Raw genomic sequence first — 22,608 nt, 5'->3', positions numbered from 1 at the left:
AATTCTGCTCATAGATTTTAAACCTCCAGCCCAAAGCAGGAGGTTTAAGTAAATACTTAGTAGTCGCCAAAGTTCCAGAATATGTCTTTAACCCTTTACACATGTAGAAATGGACCTATATGGATAGGGCCAAATTGAAATGATTCTAACAGAAGAAGTATAAAAAGCATATGCATGACCATGGTAGCAAATGAAAGAGAACACTGTGGAGTTCATGGGGAAAACAAAACAGTTCATCTGGCACAAGACTGAATCCAAACACTAAACCGTTGATTTCATGTGCATTTCACATTTACTGTACATTTCCCAGCAATGTATACTCTGGATACATTCAGTAACATAACAATATTCATGGGAATTTTGGGGTAGGTGCAACAAAATAAGATTACAAGGGTTTGAGTGAGAGGTCTAACTGGTGTCTCCAAGTGGCCACAAACACACACCTCTCCAAACTGTGCACAGTTCCTAAGTAATTTCAATGTAGACTTATGACTCAAAGAAGAGTCTTCAAATATATGGTGCTTTGTTGAGCTCTCGTAGCTTAGTCGTTGAACTGAATCAAGCACACTTGTAGCTTTTTTCCTTGGGGACGCAGGCCTGTGTTCCAACCATCACACAATTACTGTTGTTGTTTACACAATGCAAAAATGTACTATTATAGATCTCAATCTGGGTCAGGTGGGCATCATTTGAAAGTTTGTCCTATTGGCAACGTGACTAGCTAAGTTATAAAATACAAACTTACAGTGTTAGGCTTTCACAAGGCACTTCAGACAGATTGTAATTTTGGTGTGCATAGAATGGAGTCAAACTATAGAATATAAGTCAAACTCATAAATTATATGAGTTTTTAATTATGGAAATGTGAAACGCATATTTGTACTCATGGGTGTGTGGTTTGCTTGTAGGGCCTCAAATCGGTATGTATTATAATCCTCAACGTCTCATCTTTCAGAACACATGGACTCGAATTACAGCATTTCCTACACTCCGACAACAAAAAGTGCAAAGGTAACCCAATTAGCAGGAGGGACGGGGCATCTTTTTGTTGTGCTTGGTACACACGTTTAGAATGGCTGTCAGTTGAACCCCATACAGCGCTGTAAAGAGAATAGCCTGAGCTCTGATGTCATATATAGTATGTTACTGTACAGCCACTGCGTTCCAATTGAGGCGCGTATCAATTACCAAAATCTGCATCCGTATACAGGATGACAGGGGCTGTGAGTGTAGGGCTACCCCCATCAATTCAATGCTGTATTACCCTGTCTTACTTGACCTAAATAATAGAAGTAGCAGCCACTTTTCTAGTCAATGTACTGAAAAGAAAAGGCTAGGACCCATCCAAGAGAACCACCAACTTCTAGATAAGACACTGTATACGCAGGTGAACATTACAGTACAGTACAACTAGGTGGCCACATATTTGAAGCTGGAATAGTTAGTGGTGAAACTGCCACGTCCGTTTGCAATATTACAACAACAAACACTGTTTTTCCTGTTCGGACTTCATTGCAGAAGCGATAGAAAAGCCGAAAAAAAACTGGGAAACTGTTGAGCGTGAAAACCCAGCAGCGTTGCAGTGCGCCTGGCACCTACTACCGTACACCATTCAAAGGCACTTACATCTTTTGTCTTGCCGATTCACCCTCTGAATGGCACACATACACAATCCATGTCTCAAGGCTTAAAAATCCTTCTTCAACCTGCATCCTCCCCTTCATCTACACTGATTGAAGTGGATTCATCAAAATCTATCAATAAGGGATCATAGCTTTCACTTGGTCAGTCCATGTCATGGAAAGCACAGGTGTTCATAATGTTTTGTACACTCAGTGTATGTCCCAGGTTGATAACAATAACTGAAATTCTACTACTAAATCGAATACTAAGATTCTGCATACAGTTAAGACCTACCTGTATGCAACACCTTCCTAGAATACCAAGCCAGTTTGAAAACCAGTTGTGTCTAAAAACAGCAGAGGACACTTGCTTAGTCACCTCTGTTTACATAGGGAAATATCAGCTGTTTTCTAACAAGCAGCGATTCTGGAGCTTTGGTAGAGACCGGCCACTTCAAAACTCAATGGTTGCAGTTCTAACATGGCTGGTGGCTTATTGTGAGCCCTGGCTATGCCTTGGCTGTTGCTGTCCCTCAATAGTACATTTGGTATGTGTCACACAACTGACATGACAATGGCAGGAGAATGCCTGTGCATTGAGTTGCATTAATCCTATGCTGTGCCCTGTGGCGCTGTTTACCAGCTAGCTGGAGCAGTTGGGAATTAAGGATGGGCATGTGTTGTTGTGAGCCGACCTGAGGTGAACTAGGCGATGCAGGAAGAGATGCCAGTGAGGTGGGAGAGGGCCAGAAATAACTCCAGTCTCCGTCACATACTAATCTACAGAGGCTGAATTAAGGCCTCACGGTATCAGCCCAGTGGAGGTTATGAAGATGACTCAAGACTGCCCTGACACTAGGGGAAAGGGTCATGAAGCCTGCCATGCTGCAGCACAGTAGACGTCGCTGGTGGGGGCAGTAAAAAGACGGAATGGCAAAGCCACAAACAACAACCAACCATAGGTCAACAGAGCAGCATAGAGGGGTGACTGGGGTCGCAACGGGAGAGAACGTTTGGAAAACAGAGAAGGTGCTACTGGAGGTGTGTATTACAATGTAAGCCAGTTGTCACCTTGAATGCTGAGCATCTGGCCCAGTTTCAGTGCGGCTCCGCGGACCTTACACAGCGTCCTGACGATCCGCTCTGCGTTAGCCTCCGACAGGAACGGACTGGAGTCCAGAACGGCCTTCTTGTCAGCTGAGGGGAGAAACAACAGTCAGCTCTATGCTAAACTCTGAGGTTGGCATGGAAAATGTGATTTTCCTGGCGAGAGGTAAACTAAATGTTGAATCTCATGGGTTTAGTGGATAGGTAGTACAGGTATGGCTTAAGGGAGATAACTCTTTAATAAATGATAAGTAACTGCAACTCGAGTTGGGATCATGAGGTAAAGGTGGCCAGCTGTTAAGTCAAAACAGTGATATGATAGGCCTTCTCAGTCAGGAGTTAACGCAGTGAGAGAACAGTGAGAAGGGTCACTTCCACGTTACTAACACTTAACACATGGTGTAGAACACCAGCTCTCTTCCTCACACCCTGTCTAGAGCACCCCATTCCCATAGTAAAAACGGGTTTACTAGAAGAGTGCGGAGGCCTGACATGTGAATGTCTTCCCTGGCTATACCGTAGTGTGTTCAGTCCATGTGGGGTGTGTATGTCAATGTGTATGTGTTCTATATTCCTGGGTTTGTTGGTGTAGTGTAGTCTCTGATTAACTCATTAGGCTCCATGTGTGGCGTCTACACTGGGGATCACCGTACTCCTCCCTCCCCCTGCCGGCTGCTCTCCCTGGACGAAGATACACCAGGGCACAGCCTGGACACAAACCAGCTTAAAGCCTACCCACATTCCAGACATTTAACCAAAAAATACTTTTCAAAAACGAGGCATTTTCATAAACCAGTGAGCTAAACAATCAGACAAGGAATCTTGACTCACTAGGTCAGGGAAGCCCAATTCTGGTCCTGGAGGGCCGAAACCTCGTTTTTTTGTTTCTACCTGGTAGTTACAGTAACAGCACACACCTGGTGTCCCAGGTCTGCATTAGTCTCTGATTTGGTGGATGACAACCAGAAGTGTTTCGGCCCTCCAGGACCCAAATTGGGCAGCCCTGTTCTAGGTAGTGCTTTGTGTAGCAGCACCAGTCGGTCTGGTTTGAAGCCCCCAGACACCCTCCAGCAGAGAAAGAGGACCGCCTGCCAGGCAGCCCAGGTGGAGTGGGGTGTCAGTGGGCCACACTGATGTCAGCAGTCAGAGCGGTGCAGACTAAGGCATTAGGAGCAGAAGGAGATTTAAAAAGGATTGTTAAGGTATCTTGAACCAAGATGACCTCAGCCACAGTACTGCTGCTACGTCATATCCCCCAGGACAGTCTTGATTAGCAGAACGTCAGAACCCCAGTAGATCTGCTCTGATGACCAACTACACTCTACCACTACATACTCACTTTGTATTGTGCAGCAATTATGCTCATTTGAGAATGATGTGTACTTGTATATCATCTATGACATAAGTTTGATTTGTATTTTACCCCCTTTTTCTCCCCAGTTTCGACCTTGCCTCATCGCTCAACTCCCCATCGGGCTCAGGAGGCCGAGTCATGTGTCCCCCGAAACATGACCCGCCAAACCCGCCCGCTTAACCCAGAAGCCAGCCGCAACAAAGTGTCGGAGGAAACACCGGAGTCGCTAGAGCCAAGTAAAGCCCCCCTGGCCAAATCTTCCCCTAACCCGGACGACACTGGGCCAAACGTGCACCGCCCGATCACGGCCAGTTGTAGTACAGCCCGGGAACGAACCCGGGTCTGTAGTAATACCTCTGGCACTGTGATGCAGTAGCTTAGACCGCTGCGCCACTCGGGAGGCCCTTAATCATTTCTGATCCATGGATTAAAGTTGGAGCTTCATTCACAGCCCTAGATTCAATGTACTTGTCTTTCTCCCAGGGTATTAAGGAGACAATGGCTCTGTGAATAGCTGTATAGTCGCCCATGCACTAGATTAGACTACCACACCACCTCCAGCGGTCCAGCCGTGGCATGGCAGAAAAATAATTGAAGAGTGCGCTGGAAAGGTCAGCTCAATAAACGGCCCTCCAATTATTCTCCCGACAGCCGCAGAGGGTAATATCACAGAGGTCAGTTTCATTAAGGGCCCTTTGTAAGAGCTAAGACCACCCACCCACACACACACCTCAACTGAACCTAACTATAGCAGAGTCTAAGAACTATAGCTAGTGTTTTCAGCTACGCTGAATGACGAATGATTGATTTTGATATGAATTATTATGGCTCTCTGCATGTCTGTATAGGTTCATCATCATATCATGCCCTTGTCCATTGCATGCTAATTGAAAGGTTGATGTCCTTCCTAGACGGGTTACATCCTGCAAGAAATGTCAAAGGGGCGATACGTGCATGTTACTGCTGGGTTAAGTGTCTAGTATGCATGCATGTACACGTAATGTCAAACATAAGCCCGCTTCCAGTTACCGTAGGAAACAGCTTATGTTAAACAGTTACCATTATCCTCACTTGGCCTCATACTCTTCTTGGCTACCTCAGCCAGCGCTCCGAAGCCCAGTCCTACAGCCAGACCTGTGAGGACACAACACACCAGTGTCATGACATCCTGTCATTATGACATCCTGTCATAACATGCTGTTAAGCTCTGGGTCGTTCAGTAGGGTACAACGTTATGGAGCATTCAGATAGAAATACACTGCTCAAAAAAATAAAGGGAACACTTAAACAACACAATGTAACTCCAAGTCAATCACACTTCTGTGAAATCAAACTGTCCACTTAGGAAGCAACACTGATTGACAATAAATTTCACATGCTGTTGTGCAAATGGAATAGACAAAAGGTGGAAATTATAGGCAATTAGCAAGACACCCCCAAAAAAGGAGTGATTCTGCAGGTGGTGATCACAGACCACTTCTCAGTTCCTATGCTTCCTGGCTGATGTTTTGGTCACTTTTGAATGCTGGCGGTGCTCTCACTCTAGTGGTAGCATGAGACGGAGTCTACAACCCACACAAGTGGCTCAGGTAGTGCAGTTCATCCAGGATGGCACATCAATGCGAGCTGTGGCAAAAAGGTTTGCTGTGTCTGTCAGCGTAGTGTCCAGAGCATGGAGGCGCTACCAGGAGACAGGCCAGTACATAAGGAGACGTGGAGGAGGCCGTAGGAGGGCAACAACCCAGCAGCAGGACCGCTACCTCCGCCTTTGTGCAAGGAGGTGCACTGCCAGCGCCCTGCAAAATGACCTCCAGCAGGCCACAAATGTGCATGTGTCTGCTCAAACTGTCAGAAACAGACTCCATGAGGGTGGTATGAGGGCCCGACGTCCACAGGTGGGGGTTGTGCTTACAGCCCAACACTGTGCAGGACGTTTGGCATTTGCCAGAGAACACCAAGAGTGGCAAATTCGCCACTGGCGCCCTGTGCGCTTCACAGATGAAAGCAGGTTCACACTGAGCACATGTGACAGACGTGACAGAGTCTGGAGACGCCGTGGAGAACGTTCTGCTGCCTGCAACATCCTCCAGCATGACCGGTTTGGCGATGGGTCAGTCATGGTGTGGGGTGGCATTTCTTTGTGGGGCCGCACAGCCCTCCATGTGCTCGCCAGAGGTAGCCTGACTGCCAATAGGTACCGAGATGAGATCCTCAGACCCCTTGTGAGACCATATGCTGACACATGCACATTTGTGGCCTGCTGGAGGTCATTTTACAGGGCACCTCCTTGCACAAAGGCGGAGGTAGCGGTCCTGCTGCTGGGTTGTTGCCCTCCTACGGCCTCCTCCACGTCTCCTGATGTACTGGCCTGTCTCCTGGTAGCGCCTCCATGCTCTGGACACTACGCTGACAGACACAGCAAACCTTTTTGCCACAGCTCGCATTGATGTGCCATCCTGGATGAACTGCACTACCTGAGCCACTTGTGTGGGTTGTAGACTCCGTCTCATGCTACCACTAGAGTGAGAGCACCGCCAGCATTCAAAAGTGACCAAAACATCAGCCAGGAAGCATAGGAACTGAGAAGTGGTCTGTGGTCACCACCTGCAGAATCACTCCTTTTTTGGGGGTGTCTTGCTAATTGCCTATAATTTCCACCTTTTGTCTATTCCATTTGCACAACAGCATGTGAAATTTATTGTCAATCAGTGTTGCTTCCTAAGTGGACAGTTTGATTTCACAGAAGTGTGATTGACTTGGAGTTACATTGTGTTGTTTAAGTGTTCCCTTTATTTTTTTGAGCAGTGTACATTGTGTAGAACAGACATGGTTCTCTGTCATGAAGCTAAGGAATCGTTCCAGCTCTATTCATGGCCTTTATCGACAACGTTCAGATTATTGTGCCCTCCAAAAAAGGTTAATAAACCTAATTTTTACATTCTTAAAATATTGCACAGTATAGCCCATTGGGTAAATTGCGTCGCCTAGCCTTTTGCTTTCCCTATGACACATCAGTCAGGTCAAATCAGTTCCCGCTAGCTCTAGGAACAGTCATTTATGCCAGTCTAGTCTATTTAAGACAGACGCAGTTCAGTCTTTTATTTACAGACAGATGTTAATAATAGAACCGCCGAGACTGTCTGACAGACTATTTTGTCATTTCAATAACTTAATTTCAATAAAAACCTTGAACCCACCTGTCCCTACCGAAATAATTGCCGGGCCTCGAGGAGTACCAATAGCCACCAGTCTAATAAATCCATTTAACTAGAAAAGCCTGGCCTCATTGGACCCCCTTCGTACAAATGTAATTTGGTTGTGTTTATAAAAGGTGTCAGGTAACATTAGAATATGAAATGTAAATATTTGAAGGAACATAACCTTTTCATTAGTTTGTTACTGTGGGCTATACGTAAAAATGATTGTATATATATTTTTTTTACCGTAATTTCAAGTATAAAAGCCATTATATTCGTGGAGTGCCTTTATTACAACTATGAAATAAAAAACATGTGCATTGAAAACACAGTAACAGCATATTTTTATAGTGACAAAACAAATAAAAATACCCACACAGTCACTAAAGAAAATATCAGTAGCCTAAACATCAGTATAGGCTCCAAGCGTGCTTGTGAATAGTGAAATCAGCACAAAAGCAAGAATGGCATTGAAAGGCAGTGAAAAAAAATACTCTATTATTGTCAGCTATTGGTCACATTATTTGTGGCCTCACTTGTGCTTACACTATGGTGTGCGTCTTAATGCAACAGTTAGGACAAAGAATAACGGCTAAATGAAATCTAACAGTCACCACAAATCTTTGTCACTTTCACTTGATCGCAACCCTTCCCCCAAACAACTCGCTTGCAGCTGAAACAGGTTTCGTAGGTTCTGTTCCGGGTGCATCTGCCCAGCTTGCAGTTTCTCCTCCCCAGGAGCTGTGCGCAATGTCTCTCACGTAGCCCATGTGCCAGACTCATGATGAAGTCTCTCCTGCTCATGGTGTTGTTCATGCACTGCTTTAACACTTGTGCGTTGATAGCAGCCAAGCATGTTGTAGAACACAGCAACAGGCCAGCGTGTTGAATTGATAGCAGAGTAGTTAACACTGACTGGATCAACCCTTTGGTGTTAATTCTGGCATAGTTCTCTACTTGTGACTATGCAAGAATTTGGACACAGAAGAGTAATGTGTCACTGTACTGAGAATATGAGGGGCATCCAGATCTGCAGCACAGAATTAAGATCACACCTAACTGGCACATTCCATGGAATGTACGGTAAATGTTATTCAAGTAACGCACCCAAAACATTCAATAGTGCCGAGCTCGGCACATTTTGTGCCACAAACCGCATGGCACACAAACAAAAAACAAGCTTGATCAGACAGTACAGCCGTACAGTAGCGTGTTACATAACTCTACATTAGACAAATTTAGGATTAGATCACGGAGAGGAAAAAGTGGGGAAATACTGTTAACTTAATGTGGCCGATGAGCTGTTTGCACCATTTGAACCAGTGACCTTAGAAATCCAAAACAATCCCAGTCTTTTCCCCTCTGTTAGGGAGAATTCTAGGTCATATCCTGCCAATGATTAAACTACCAGGCTGTTTTCCACAACACCAGGAGAAAGCCTTATCAGTTAGTCAGCCAACCACGCAGCCACACCTGTGGTCCAAAACACCATGTGTATTGTATAATTGTCAATGATTGAGTAGCACTTCCTACACTGGTTAGATCTAGGGCTGGGAAATGTGAGGGACCTCCCGATACTTAGGTGCCGATACGATATGTATTGTGATTCTCAAGATTCTATATATATTGCGATTCGATTCTGCGATTTTATGTTCCAAACATATTACTCACTATATGTCTGCTTCAGAGAGACGAGAGAGCACGAGAAGGGAAATAAAAAAAAGTTTTGAAAACATGTTGGCTCACTACTTTAAAAAATGAAGAACTCTAACTGCCGATCTGATGTTCCTTACTCCAATTCCGGCTTCTACTTGGACTCATCTGCCCTGGGCTCTCTATAATTTCAACCCAATTCTCGCGCTATCCAAGAGGAAATGCCAGCATTACAGAGGCAAAAGGGGGGATCCTGGTGAGTAAGGCAATGGGAAAAAGGGCCACCTCTTCGCTCCATTCAACTGGCTAATGTTCAGTCACTTGATAATAAGATGGACCTCCGATCGCAGATTTTTTTAACAACGGGGCTCTCGGAACTGCAATATTCTTTGCTTTTCAGAGACATGCCCCTTGGATAGTCGTGGGGAGTATCTTGTCCAACTGGATGGCTTGTCCATTCACCGGACGGACAGGACAGTGGAGTCGGGGAAAACCGATGGGGTGAGGGGTTTGTCTCCTCATCAACTCCAAATGGTGTGCTAATTCCAGCACGGTGGAAGTGCAACCCACTGTTCACCAGTCTTGGAATACCTAATGGTTGAATGCCGACCCGAATGCCGACTCCAACAACATGGACGGGGCGACAGTGGAGCAGGTAGACAGCTTCAAGTTCCTCGGTGTCCAACTCACTAATGACTTAAAATGGTCCAACCCAACACACACACACGTGAAGAAGGTGCGACAGTGCCTCTTCCCCCTCAGGAGGTCGAAAAAGTTCACTGGGGCTGAGCTCCCTGCCAGACCCCAACCACCCAAGCCATTTACTATTTTCTCTGCTGCAGCACGGCAAGAGGTACCGATGCATAAAGTCTGACACCAACAGACTCTTCCACAGCTTCTATCCCCAAGAAATACAACTGATAAATAGCTACACGGCCTGAGTTCACCTTGTATCTTTATTGAACTTTTATTTAAATATTTGCACACTCACTGGGCCCTACACACTGTCACTCCAACACACACACACACTCTGTCATTTACTCACGCACACATAAGATGCACATACATTTACACTGACTCGACACACTCGCATACCCACTCACATGCAAGCTGCTGCTACTCGGTTTATCTTATATCCTGTTGCCTAGTTCCCGTACACCTATGCAAATCTGGTATTGGATCAGATTTAAATATTTCCTGTATATAGTATGCTTATTTACTTCCTTTGTGTCTTTCATATTTCCTATTCTTATTTCTTGTGGGTTTTTTTGTAATACATTGTTATTTACTATTGCATTGTTGGGTTTAGAGTTTGCAAGAAAGACATTTCACTGTACTTGTGCATGTGACATTAACTTGAAACTCAATCCAGAATATAGCGTAAAATAGCAGCCTACCTGTTGGCTTTTGGTCATTGTAGCCTTTCTTTCGCATTTCACTTTTAAATTCAGTCATTTTAATTCAGTCTTCCATTGATTAGATATCCCCTACATGTTTTGTTACAAAAGCATGACAATTACAGGCAGACAAAAAGTCATGACAGCCACAACCCTTGCCAGGAGCACCGATGTGTGTCAAAAACCGCAACGCTGGTTGGTTTTTCACGCTCAACAGTTTCCTGTGTGTATCAATAATGGTCCACCACCCAAAACATATTCAGCCAACTTGACAACTGTGGGAAGCATTGGAGTCAACATGGGCCAGTATCCCTGTGGAACGCTTTCGACACCTTGTAGAGTCCATGCCTCCCGATGAATTGAGGCTGTTCTGAGGACAAATGGGACGGGGACGGGGTGATGCAACTGAATATTAGGAAGGTGTTCCTAATGTTTGGTATATGAGACAAACACACACAGGTTTTTATTTTTACTATTTTCTACAGTGAAGAAATAGTGAAAACAACACTATGAAATAGATTCTTAAAAGTTGTCACAATTTCCTCGATGACAGCGTTGCACTTATTTGGTATTCTCGCAACCAGCTTAATGAGGAATGCTTTTCCAACAGTATTGAAGGAGTTCCCACATATGCTGAGTACTTGATGGATGCTTTTCCTTCACTCTGCGGTCCAACTAATCCCAAACCATCTCAATTCGGTTGAGGTAGGGTGATTATGGAGGCCATGTAATCTGATGTAGCACACCATCACTCTCCTTCTTTGTCAAATAGACCTTACACAGCCTGGAGGTGTGTTTTGGGTCATTACCATGTTGAAAAACAAATGATAGTGGGACTAAGCACAAACCAGATAGGACAGCGTATCGCTGCAGAATGCTGTGGTAGCCATGCTGGTTAAGTGTGACCTGATTTCAAAATAAATCACAGACCGTGTCACCAGCAAAGCAACCCCACACCTCCTCCTCCATGCTTCACGGTAGGAACCACACATGCAGAGATCATCCGTTCACCTACTCTGCGCCACAAAGACACGGCGGTTGGAACCAAAACTCTCAAATTTGGACTCATCAGACCAAAGGACAGATTTCCACCAGTCTAATGTCCATTGATGGTGTTTCATGGCCCAAGCAAGTCTCTTCTTATTATTATTGGTGTCCTTTAGTAGTGGTTTCTTTGCAGCAATTTGACCATGAAGGCCTGATTCACGCAGTCTCATCTGAACAGTTGATGTTGAGATGTGTCACTTGAACTCTGAAGCATTTATTTCTGAGGCTGGTAACTCAAACGTATACTCTGCAGCAGAGGTAACTCTGGGTCTTCCTTTCCTGTGGCGGTCCTCATGAGACACAGTTCCATCATAGCGCTGGATGGTTTTTGCGACTGCACTTGAAGAAATGGTCAAAGTTTTTGACATTTTCCGGAATTACTGACCTTATAGTAATGATGGACTGCTGTTTCTCTTTGCTTATTTGAGCTGTTCTTGCCATAATATGGACTTGGTCTTTTACCAAATAGGGCTATCTTCTTTATACCACCCCTAGCTTGTCACAACACAACTAATTGGTTCAAACACACTGAGGAAAGAAATTCCACAAATTAACAAGGCACACCTGTTAATTGAAAAGCATTCCAGTTGACTACCTCATGAAGCTGGTTGAGAGAATGCCAAGAGTGTGCAAAGATTATCAAATAAAACTGTTACATGCGCCAAATACAACAGGTGTAGACCTTACAGTGAAATGCTTACTAACAAGCCCTTAACAAACCAACAATGCAGTTCCAGAAAGTCAAAAAATATTTGACCAAATAAACTAAAGTAAAAAATTCAAAAAAGTAACAAAAAAATAATAACGAGGCTATATACAGGGGGTACCGAGTCAATGTGCGGGGGTACAGATTAGTCGAGGTAATTTGTACATGTAGGTAGGGGTAAAGTGACTATTCACAGATAATAAAAAGTGAGTAGCAACAGTGTGGAAACTATGTGGGGGGGGGGGGGGGGGGGGTAGTGCAAATAGTCTGGGTGGCCAGTTGATTAATTGTTCAGTAGTCTTATGGCTTGGGGGTAGAAGCTGTTAAGGAGCCTTTTGGTCCTAGACTTGGCACTCCGGTATCGCTTGCCGTGCGGTAGCAGAGAGAACAGTCTATGACTTGGGTGACTGGAGTCTGACAATTTTTTGGGCCTTCCTCTGACAACGCCTAGTATAGAGGTCCTGGATGGCAGGAAGCTTGGCCCCAGTGACGTACTGGGCCATACGCACTACCCTCTGTAGCGCCTTATGGTCAGATGGCGAGCAGTTGCCATATCAGGCGGTGATGCATGCGGTCAGGATGCTCTAGATGGTGCAGCTGAACAACTTTTTGAGGATCTGGGGACCCATGCAAAATATTTTCAGTCTGAGGGGGAAAAGGTGTTGTCGTTCCCTCTTCATAATGGTGTCGGAGTCATGTTTGGCCACACAGTCATGGGTCGTGGGTGAACAGGGAGTACAGGAGGGGACTAAGCATGCACCCCTGAGGGGCCCCAGTGTTGAGGATCAGCGTGGCAGACGTGTTGTTGCCTACCATTACCACCTGGGGGTGGCCCGTCAGGAAGTCCAGCATCCAGTTGCTGAGGGAGTTGTTTAGTCCCAGGGTCCTTAGCTTAGTGATGAGTTTTGCGGGCACTATGGTGTTGAACGCTGAGCTGTAGTCAATGAACAGCATTCTAACATTGGTGTTCCCTTTGTCCAGGTGGTAAAGGGCAGTGTGGAGTGCGATTGTGTCATCTGTGGATCTGTTGGGGCAGTATGTGAATTGGAGTGGATCTAGGGTATCCGGGATGATGCTGTTGATGTGAGCCACGACCAGCCTTTCAAAGCACTTGACGTGAGTGCTACGGGGTGGTAATCATCACTTCCTTGGCCACAGGGACTATGGTGGTCTGCTTGAAACATGTAGGTATTACAGACTCGGTCAGGGAGAGGTTGAAAATGCTAGTTGGTGCGCGCATGCTTTGAGTACACGTCCTGGTAATCCGTCTGGACCCGCAGCTTTGTGAATGTTGACCTGTTTAAAGGTCTTGCTACCGAGAGTTTTATCACATAGTCGTCCGGAACCTCTGCATGCTTCAGTTTTGCTTGCCTCGAAGCGAGCATAAACGGCATTTAGCTCATCTGGTAGGCTCGCGTCACTGGGCAGCTCGCGGCTGGGTATCCTTTTGCAGCCCGTAATAGTTTAAGCCCTGCCACATCTGACTAGTGTCAGAGCCAGTGTAGTAGGATTCTAACTTAATCCTGTATTGACTAATCCTGTTTGATGGTTCGTCTGATTTCTTATAAGCGTCCGGATTAGTGGCTCACTCCTTGAAAGCGGCAGCTATAGCCTTTAGCTTAATGCGGATGTTGCCTGTAATCCATGGATTCTGGTTGGGATATGTACGTACGGTCACTGTGGGGGGGGGACGTCGTCGATGCACTTATTGATGAAGCCGATGACTGAGGTGGTACACACACAGATTGGGGTCACTTAGAAATGTCCTTGCTTTCCATGAAAACATACATGAAATTAGTTGCAAAATGAATAGGAAATGTAGTCAAGACATTGACAAGGTTATAAATAATGATTCTTAATTGACATAATTGTGTCCTTCAAACTTTGCTTTCGTCAAAGAATCCTCCATTTGCAGCAATTACAGCCTTGCAGACCTTTGCTATTCTAGATGTCAATTTGTTGAGGCATCTGAAGAGGTTTCCCCCCCATGCTTCCCGAAGCACCTCCCACAAGTTGGATTGGCTTAATGGGCACTTCTTACGTATAATACGCTCAAGCGGCTCCAACAGCTCAATAGGGTTGCGAGCCGGTGACTGTGCTGGCCTCTCCATTATAGACAGAATACCAGCTGACTGCTTCTTCCCTAAATAGTTGTTGAAATGTTTGGAGCTGTGCTTTGGGATATTGTCCTGTTGTAGGAGGAAATTGGCTCCAACTAAGCGCCGTCCACAGGGTATGGCATGGCGTTGCAATATGGAGTGATAGCCTTCCTTCTTCAAGATCCCTTTTACCCTGTACAAATCTCCCACTTTACCACCACCAAAGAACCCCCAGACCATCACATTGCCTCCACCATGCTTGACAGATGGCATCAAGCACTCCTCCAGCATCTGTTCTGCATCTCACAAATGTTCTTCTTTGTGATCTGAACACCTCAAACTTAGATTAGTCTGTCCATAACACTTTTTTCCAATCTTCCTCTGTCCAATGTCTGGGTTCTTTTGCCCATCTTAATTATTATTATTATATATATTTTTTTTTAAATTGGACAGTATGAGATATGGCTTTTTCTTTGCAACTCTGAGACTGGTGTTTTGCGGGTACTATTTAATGAAGCTGCCATTCGAGGACTTGTGAGGCGTCTGTTTCTCAAACTAGACACTAATGTTCTGGTCCTCCTGCTCAGTTGTGTGCCGGGGCCTCCCGCTCTTTTTTTTCTGGTTAGAGACAGTTTGCTCTGTTCTGTGAAGGGAGTAGTACACAGCGTTGTATGAGATATTCAGTTTCTTGGCAATTTCTCGCATGGAATAGCCTTCATTTCTCAGAACAAGAATAGACTGACGAGTTTCAGATGAAAGTTCTTTGTTTCTGGCCATTTTGAGCCTGTAATCGAACGCACAAATGCTGATGCTCCAGATACTCATCTAGTCTGAAGGCCAGTTTTATTGCTTCTTTAAAATCAGCACAAAAGTTTTCAGCTGTGCTAACATAATTGCAAAAGGGTTTTCTAATGATCAATTAGCCTTTTAAAATGATAAACTTGGATTAGCTAACAACGTGCCATTGGAACACAGGAGTGATGGCTGCTGATTACGGATAATCCATTAAAGAACAGCCGTTTCCAGCTGCAATAGTCATTTAGAACATTAATCTCTGCAACGTATTTCTGATCAATTTGAAGTTATTTTAATGGACAAAACATGTGCTTTTCTTTAAAAAACAAGGACATTTCTAAGTGACCCCAAACTTTTGAACAGTAGTATATGTGCACACTAGAGGTCGACCGATTAAATCGGGGCCGATTTCAAGTTTTCATAACAATCGGAAAATCTTTATTTTTGGGAGCCGATTTGCCGATTTTTTTTTTTTACACCTTTATTTAATATTTATTTAACTAGGCAAGTCAGTTAAGAACACATTCTTATTTTCAATGACTGCCTAGGAACGTTCTGCCTCGACAGATTTTTAACCTTGTCAGCTCGGGGGATCCAATCTTGCAACCTTACAGTTAACTAGTCCAATGCTCTAACACCTGATTACATTGCACTCCACGAGGAGCCTGCCTGTTAGCGAATGCAGTAAACTAAGGTAAGTTGCTAGCTAGCATTAAACTTATCTTATAAAAAACAATCAATGACTGTCATTGCTCCAATGTGTACTTAACCATAAACATCAATGCCTTTCTTAAAATCAATACACAAGTATATATTTTTAAACCTGCATACTTAGCTAAGAGAAATCCAGGTTAGCAGGCAATATTAACCAGGTGAAATTGTGTCATTTCTCTTGCGTTCATTGCACGCAGAGTCAGGGTATATGCAACAGTTTGGGCCGCCTGTCTCTGAACTAATTTGCCAGAATTTTACGTAATTATGACATAACATTGAAGGTTGTGCAATGTAACAGGAATATTTAGACTCATGGATGCCACCCGTTAGATAAAATACGGAACGGAATAAACGTTTTGTTTTCGAGGTGATAGTTTCCGGATTAGTCAAAGGTATATGGTTTAGAGAGAAATAGTCGACGCGTTATAATTCCTGTAATAACTTGCGGCTGAACTTGAAAGGGGTTCCTTCATATTTTACCGTTCATGTCTTCCATAGAGAATGTCTTGATCTACTTCAAATAAGGTCTGTGTTTTGTGCAGGCTTAAACCGCTTCGACGTTTTGATACCCGTGTAAATCTCACTAGGATAAGGTAACGTTTGTCAACATATTTTCATAAATCCACTCTACAATTTGTTTTATCTTCGCTTATATTTAGCCAATATTGATCAGAGTTACCTTGTCCTATGGATATCTACACAGTTATAAAATTGGCACGGTGGTGTAAGCCTACACGAAACACAGACCTTATTTTAAGTGAATCTAAAAATATCCTATGGAATAAATGAAGGAACCGCTTTTCAGATTTTGCTAGAAGGTGTCATGGGAATTATGACTCGCACTTTGGTCGTCAATTCTTACCATGCCCATTATTAAAATAGGATTTCCTGCATATAGAAATTAAAGTTTTTGTTTTCAACATTCATCACAGGTAACTTAAACTCTATTTTTATTCAAACAGTTGAGAGTATTTGTCTCCTAAGCAGACTCTTCAGTATCATTGTCACTTCAGAGCTGTGTGTGTGTATTTATGTATTATATTAAGTTAAAATAAGTGTTCATTGTTCATTCAGTATTGTTGCAATTGTCATTATTACAAAAATGTGTGTGTGTGTGTATGATATATATACATTTTTTTTTTTTTTTTTTTTTTTTTTTTTTTAAATAAATGTATTAAATAAATTGTAATACATTTTTGTCCTCCAATAAATCGGTATCGAAAAATCATAATCGGTCGACCTCTAGTACACACATACCACTTTCTTGTGTTGTTTACAAACAGCTAGTCAAATATCAATTTAATATTAAAATGATCGATTTTCCCCCACCATCACTAGTGAGATCCCTAAGGGTTGTTCACAGGACACAGTTAGCAGGGTGCATATCAATTAAATGTATTTATAAATAACTTTTTACATCAGCCGATGTCACACAACGTATAGACACTAAGTACTAAATAAACCGAATCTGGTTTTAGATCATTTCTCACTCTGAAAAAGGTTTAGTACTTGATTTCTTCACTAACTTTACATTGCCCTCTAAATAAATTCAAGCCAAAGCAAAAACACATTCAGAAAGCTTCACCATGATATGTGGATATCTTTTTTTTTTTTTACACCCATTTGAACCCCTCAGTATTAAGCCTTCCTGGTTAAACAGCATCCAATCAATGATTTCTACACTTCATGAGCAGTAGCTGACTAAGTCTTTCTGCCAGCCAAGTCTCAGTGAAGGCACAGAGGTTACACCTCTGTCATCTCCGGACACTGTCACACACAGCACTCACTGCTTCACACCCCCAAGTTAGGTTAGGACAAAGCAGCGAGACACACCATACCAGCAAGCTGCTGGCTCACCTGGATATCAACTTACAGAAATAGGGAATTGTGTTTATGAAGGGGGAAAAAAATAGATGGATTGTTTTGGAGATGACAATAATACCAGGGGTTTTCATAAAAGACAACTGGTTAGACACATTTTGAACTTCATGGTATGCTAACTTCAGTGGTAAGACTACAATAACAAACTACATGGAAGCATGTGTACCCGTCAAAGGGAACTGAAACCCAGAGAGCATGGTGTTAACTTATGTATCCATGATCCAACCCAGAATAACAACCAGGAGAGAACAGAACAGGAAACATACATGGCTAGGCATTCCCTCGCATCGGTACACCGACATCAGGAACTGGATAGCCTGTCAGCAACTCTATCTCAACGTGAGACCAATTTATGTTCAATCCTCAGGGGACAGCACATCACTTTTCCTCTGTAGGAGAGGGCCCTGTGGGGGGGGGCTACTAGGTACCCCCCTGAACCATGTAGTCATGTTGGGGAGGGAGAGCAAACCAATAGGGTCTCAGAGTGCTGTACTGGCAGGTGTCTGTCGAGACTCACATTACTCAAATGCCACCAAACCTGGCAATCCTAACTTCCAGCTGAAGGACGGTATTGACCAGTCAATACTGACCCCACCCCAAACCTCCCATGAAAGAGAGAGCATGCCGGAGCTGGCCCTGTAATGTATACAGATGGTGTCAGGGACATGTATAAACCCAAGGTAAACAGGTTCTCCTTAGTGGCTTTGCTCTCACTTGTGTATCGGCTCGCTGCCCCGGATCTGATAACCTCTCAAACAGTGACAAAATATGCAGCATGTTGACAGAGACAGGTGGCCCATGCCGGGGCAGGGCCGGGCCATCACTCAGTCCAGGTCCCAGAGAACAGCAGGACCCAGGCCCAGATATCAGATTGTCTCTTTTACCAAGAAGCTGCCTCCGTAAACTCAGCCTGTGTTTCTCTGAGGCGGCTTTACTAGTTAAGAACTCCAACGTAGCTAATCTGTAGTCTGCTCTGCAGGCCTACTACTGGTCAAAGTGCAGATTAACCTCCAGGCCTCAATCTGACCATGTGGCCGTCAAGGGGAGAGGAGATGTCTCAGAGGAGATCTCACTCACGGGATGAAGACACACGGGCCACCTTTCACCCACTGGCCTGCAGTTTACAGGCAGTAGATATATCAAGTTGAGGATAAACAGACACTAGGGTTGTGTTAGGCAGACACTGACAGGGAACATGGGGGCATGTGGGTGGGACACTTTGGTACACGGGTGGCTTGAGAAGAGGACATAATGTAACATAATAGGGTAATAAATAAAAAAATACAGGCCGAAACAAAGGCTCTATTTCTAGATATTGACACTGGTTACAGCAATAGTTGTCGCTGAAAGTTTTTGGCAGAAGAGTAGGTTTGCCTCATGTGGATCGGTGGCATAAGACTTCCCCTTTAATGTAATGTGGATGAAATGGGGGATCAAAAAGGTGAGCTCAAGCCAGAAAAAGTAGAATAGAGCGCTGTGTCAGAGCTTGATGTTGAGGACACCACATCAATATTCCCAAGTTAAAAAGGATCAAGTTCTTAATACTTATAGCAATGTAATAAAGGAGGGATATCTTACTGATCCAATCACATTTTCAGTACTTTCCCGACACTAACATAACAATATAATACATTTGTAATGGTAGCCTTTTGTGCACTTCAACGTCGTAGACAGAGCAATAATAAAACAACATATTAGAAACCAAAATAATGTACAGCCTTACCTCCAAAATTAGCCAGTCTCCCTAACCGTGTCACTGGTACCTTTCTCTCTCGTGCCCTTTCACTGAGCTACAACAGAGAGAACAGCATGATGGTAGACAAGATACACACACACAGCACATCTCTGAGTCACAGGTAACAGTGAGAGAAGTGTAGACGTACCATTTGTTTGTGTGGTTTCTCATTCCTCTTGGCTTCTCTGGCCTTCTCTATGTCCTCGGCCGTGAGGCCCCCAACCCCCGAGCCGTCCTGGTGATAGGAGCGGTAGGAGCTATAGGATAGGTAGGAACGGATCTGTCCTGAGAACTGGCTGCTGGGGTCCTTGTAGCCCTCAAACAGCTTGGATTTGAGTGAGGCCTGGCCGTTGAATGTCCCGCAGGTCGTGCCGTCTGTGGTCCCCATCCCCTCTGAGGAAACTCCTTGTCCCTCTTCTCTGAACCCTGACTCTACGTGTTCTCCACTGTCCACGCTGCTCCCCTCTGCTCCGGAGAAGTCATACTTACTGTCTATGTCTGCTGGAAAGTCATCAGACACACTTTGCTGCTGCTGCCCGCCAAACTCCTGGAACAGATATACAGATGTGTAAGGTCAATGAGGAGCTGTGGTTTCACTGGAGTGTCCTAACCAGGAAAAACTCATGGCCCGAGATATTTTCCATGTCAGGTCATGCGATCAGAAAAAAACCCAAAAAAACCTCTTGGCCCTAACTAAGGGCCACCTTATTGATCCGCCTCAAGTCAAACTGTATTTACATCCACAGCAGGCCACTCTTAGTGGCCGCTTTGTTCTCTACTATTGGACTATTCCTACGCTGTGAAAACAAATAGGAGCCAGCTGTACAGACCGTAACTCAGCCATGATAAGACCACAAAGCTCTATGAATCAATCTTTTGTTGAGCTCACACAAAATTAAATTAGGCACAAAGAAAAGCTAGGAAGCTATTTGACACTGAAGCTCTGTCACCCATTTTACATCTGGCCATTGGTGGTGGTGTTGTCTGACAATGAAAAATACAATCTTTGTAACAATACCTTGCAGACATGATATGAGACTCATGAGAGATCATGTTTTACAACCCTAGATGCATTTGTACTACTACTACGTTCTACAGAAGCCTGAAGCAATCAGAATGGGTGACAAGAGACCCTTCTGAGATAGTAACCCATGTCTAGTGCCTATCCTCATGGTTGTCCACTACCCCCATAGAAGAGCCCCGTTCATCTCTCACCCACCTGCATCTTCTGCATGGCTACTCCCAGGCTCTGCTCTGCAGTCATCTGCATGCTCTGGGCCATGGCCTGGGCTCCTCCAATGGCCTGAGTGTCTATTACCGCCTGGCTCAGCTTGGCCAAGCCACGCATCACCAATATCATGTCGCCGGCCATGGTGGGTCTCCCTCACACCTAGAACACAGATGTGGAAAGAAATAATTTTTTTGAGGGTTCGGAGTTACATACCAAAGTCGACTGTATGTACATACAACATAGCCTGAGGCTAGATGTAGTGAATGTAGGCCTAGTCGTGCTGTAACTGTGTATAATCTAAGAAACCTTCAAAACAATGAATGTAATTTCAATAGTGAACATAAGTTTGAGGGAAAGGACATGAATTATACTGGTGAAATAAGAATTGTCTACAGTCACCAATGGCCTATTGGAGAATTTGAAAGTCACAACACTATAGGCCATTGGCTGAGGTTTAAGTCTCGCAGGCTAATGGCCAGCTATCCACTCAGCACTGCAGTCAGTCAACAACTAGAGTACCTGGCCGGGCACGCAGAAAAACACAGCTGTTATCAAGGATCACAGAGGCCATGACAAGCTCGCAAAGGTTAAACACGTTTTCAATCTGAGACATGGGGACAAACCTTTAAGTAACGGCCGCCAACGCACAGGCTACACCGGGAATCAAAAGGTGTTACGTTACAACAAACATGAGCAAGTCTCTACTAAACATTCTCTGGAAGGAAAATGGGAAGGCTTGGCACGGAACGTATCCTTGCCTGGCTTTCAATGCAGGACTTTGATAGTATCCACTGCTGGTCAGTTATTTTTTGCTATAATCCTGTGCAATACTCACAAGTTCCTTTCATCAGTAAGTGATAGAAAAAGGCCACTGAAATGTGGCTTTACAACTAGATTATCTGGCCTTTTCAAATCTCATCATTTTAAAATAACATAACTGGGCTGGCCTTAACCAAACCCAATCAAAATACTTCTACCAGGTAATACCAGGACACAATTCAAGGATTTCAGTCATATTGATCAATGACATGGGTCTAAAATGCTAGGCTGAACTGGGACACTCAGTCCAGTCCTGTGCTTCACTTTCCCTGGCTGGTGATGAGGGGACAGTGGATGCTGAGTGAGGGCAGAACCACATAGGATTTAAAATGAACAGAGGAGTTAAGCTAGTCTAAAGGAAGGATTGTTTGTGCTTGGTGACTGCTTGGCCATCCTGGGACTCAGGGGGCTTTAGAATTAGCCTGTGTTCTGAAGTAGAACCAAGCAGGCTGCTTACTCACTGGAAGGAAACACCAAGGTCCCCTTAAAAAAATTGCATGACTTAATGTTAGTAATGGCTTGTATGGTTATTCATAGCTGGTGGTGAATTCAAATCATCAAGCAATGATATCTTGCGTATAGCCTTCTTCCCAGACACCATTTATGGGTCTGATATTCTCTTTACAAATCAGGGCGCATAGAAATCAGTAAATTGTGTCACAGAGCTATGGATCAAATGGTTCTTCATATATTAGAGAAAACACTAACTTCAAGGACGTCCTCGCTTGAAACAAGGTCACCGTAACGTCGTCTCATTTATTTGGCAACAGAGTAACAACTGCATACTAGCCAGCCAGACTACCCCTGCATTCACACCCCTCGACTTATTCCACATTGTTGTGTTACAGCCTGAATTCAAAATGGATTAAATAGATTTTCCCCCCACCCATCTACACACAATAGCCCATAATAACAAAGTGAAAACATTTTTGAAATACAGAAATATCTAATTTACATACAGTACCATTCAAAAGTTGACACACCTACTCATTCCATGGTTTTTCTTTATTTTTACTATTTTCTACATTGTAGAATAATAGTGAAGAGATCATAGGAAATTACTGTAACCAAAGTAACAAACATTAAAGATTAGGAATTAACAGTAAATCTACTACAAGTGATATATGTAATGGGGAATTAATATACACTAACAATCAAACACAAACAATTCACACAATGAAGTTATGAAACACTGACTGTGCACAAATTGGCAGGAGGACGCCCATTCTGGAGAGATTAGCGTATTGTGCA

General features: G+C 44.0%; 1 protein-coding gene across 3 annotated transcripts in view; it reads right to left on the bottom strand.

Moving 5' to 3' along the window:
• Positions 1-22,608, bottom strand: part of LOC120019751 (atypical kinase COQ8A, mitochondrial-like) — a 40,048-nt gene that overhangs the window by 8,011 nt on the left and 9,429 nt on the right. Inside the window, exons 2-6 of one of the 3 annotated variants that reach the window (XM_038963179.1) lie at positions 20,527-20,697; positions 19,456-19,854; positions 19,296-19,362; positions 5,143-5,217; positions 2,694-2,819 (exon numbers count right to left, since the gene is read on the bottom strand). In XM_038963179.1, the coding sequence (XP_038819107.1) occupies positions 2,694-2,819; positions 5,143-5,217; positions 19,296-19,362; positions 19,456-19,854; positions 20,527-20,679 (820 nt within the window). In that variant the 5' untranslated portion in view covers positions 20,680-20,697. The remainder of the gene's footprint in view (positions 1-2,693; positions 2,820-5,142; positions 5,218-19,295; positions 19,363-19,455; positions 19,855-20,526; positions 20,698-22,608) is intronic. The other 2 variants (XM_038963180.1, XM_038963181.1) reach the window with 2 other exon arrangements.

Source organism: Salvelinus namaycush, chromosome 24 (assembly GCF_016432855.1).
Source record: "Salvelinus namaycush isolate Seneca chromosome 24, SaNama_1.0, whole genome shotgun sequence".
NCBI classification, from domain to species: domain Eukaryota; kingdom Metazoa; phylum Chordata; class Actinopteri; order Salmoniformes; family Salmonidae; genus Salvelinus; species Salvelinus namaycush.
This window is presented reverse-complemented; position numbering and strand designations above follow the sequence as displayed.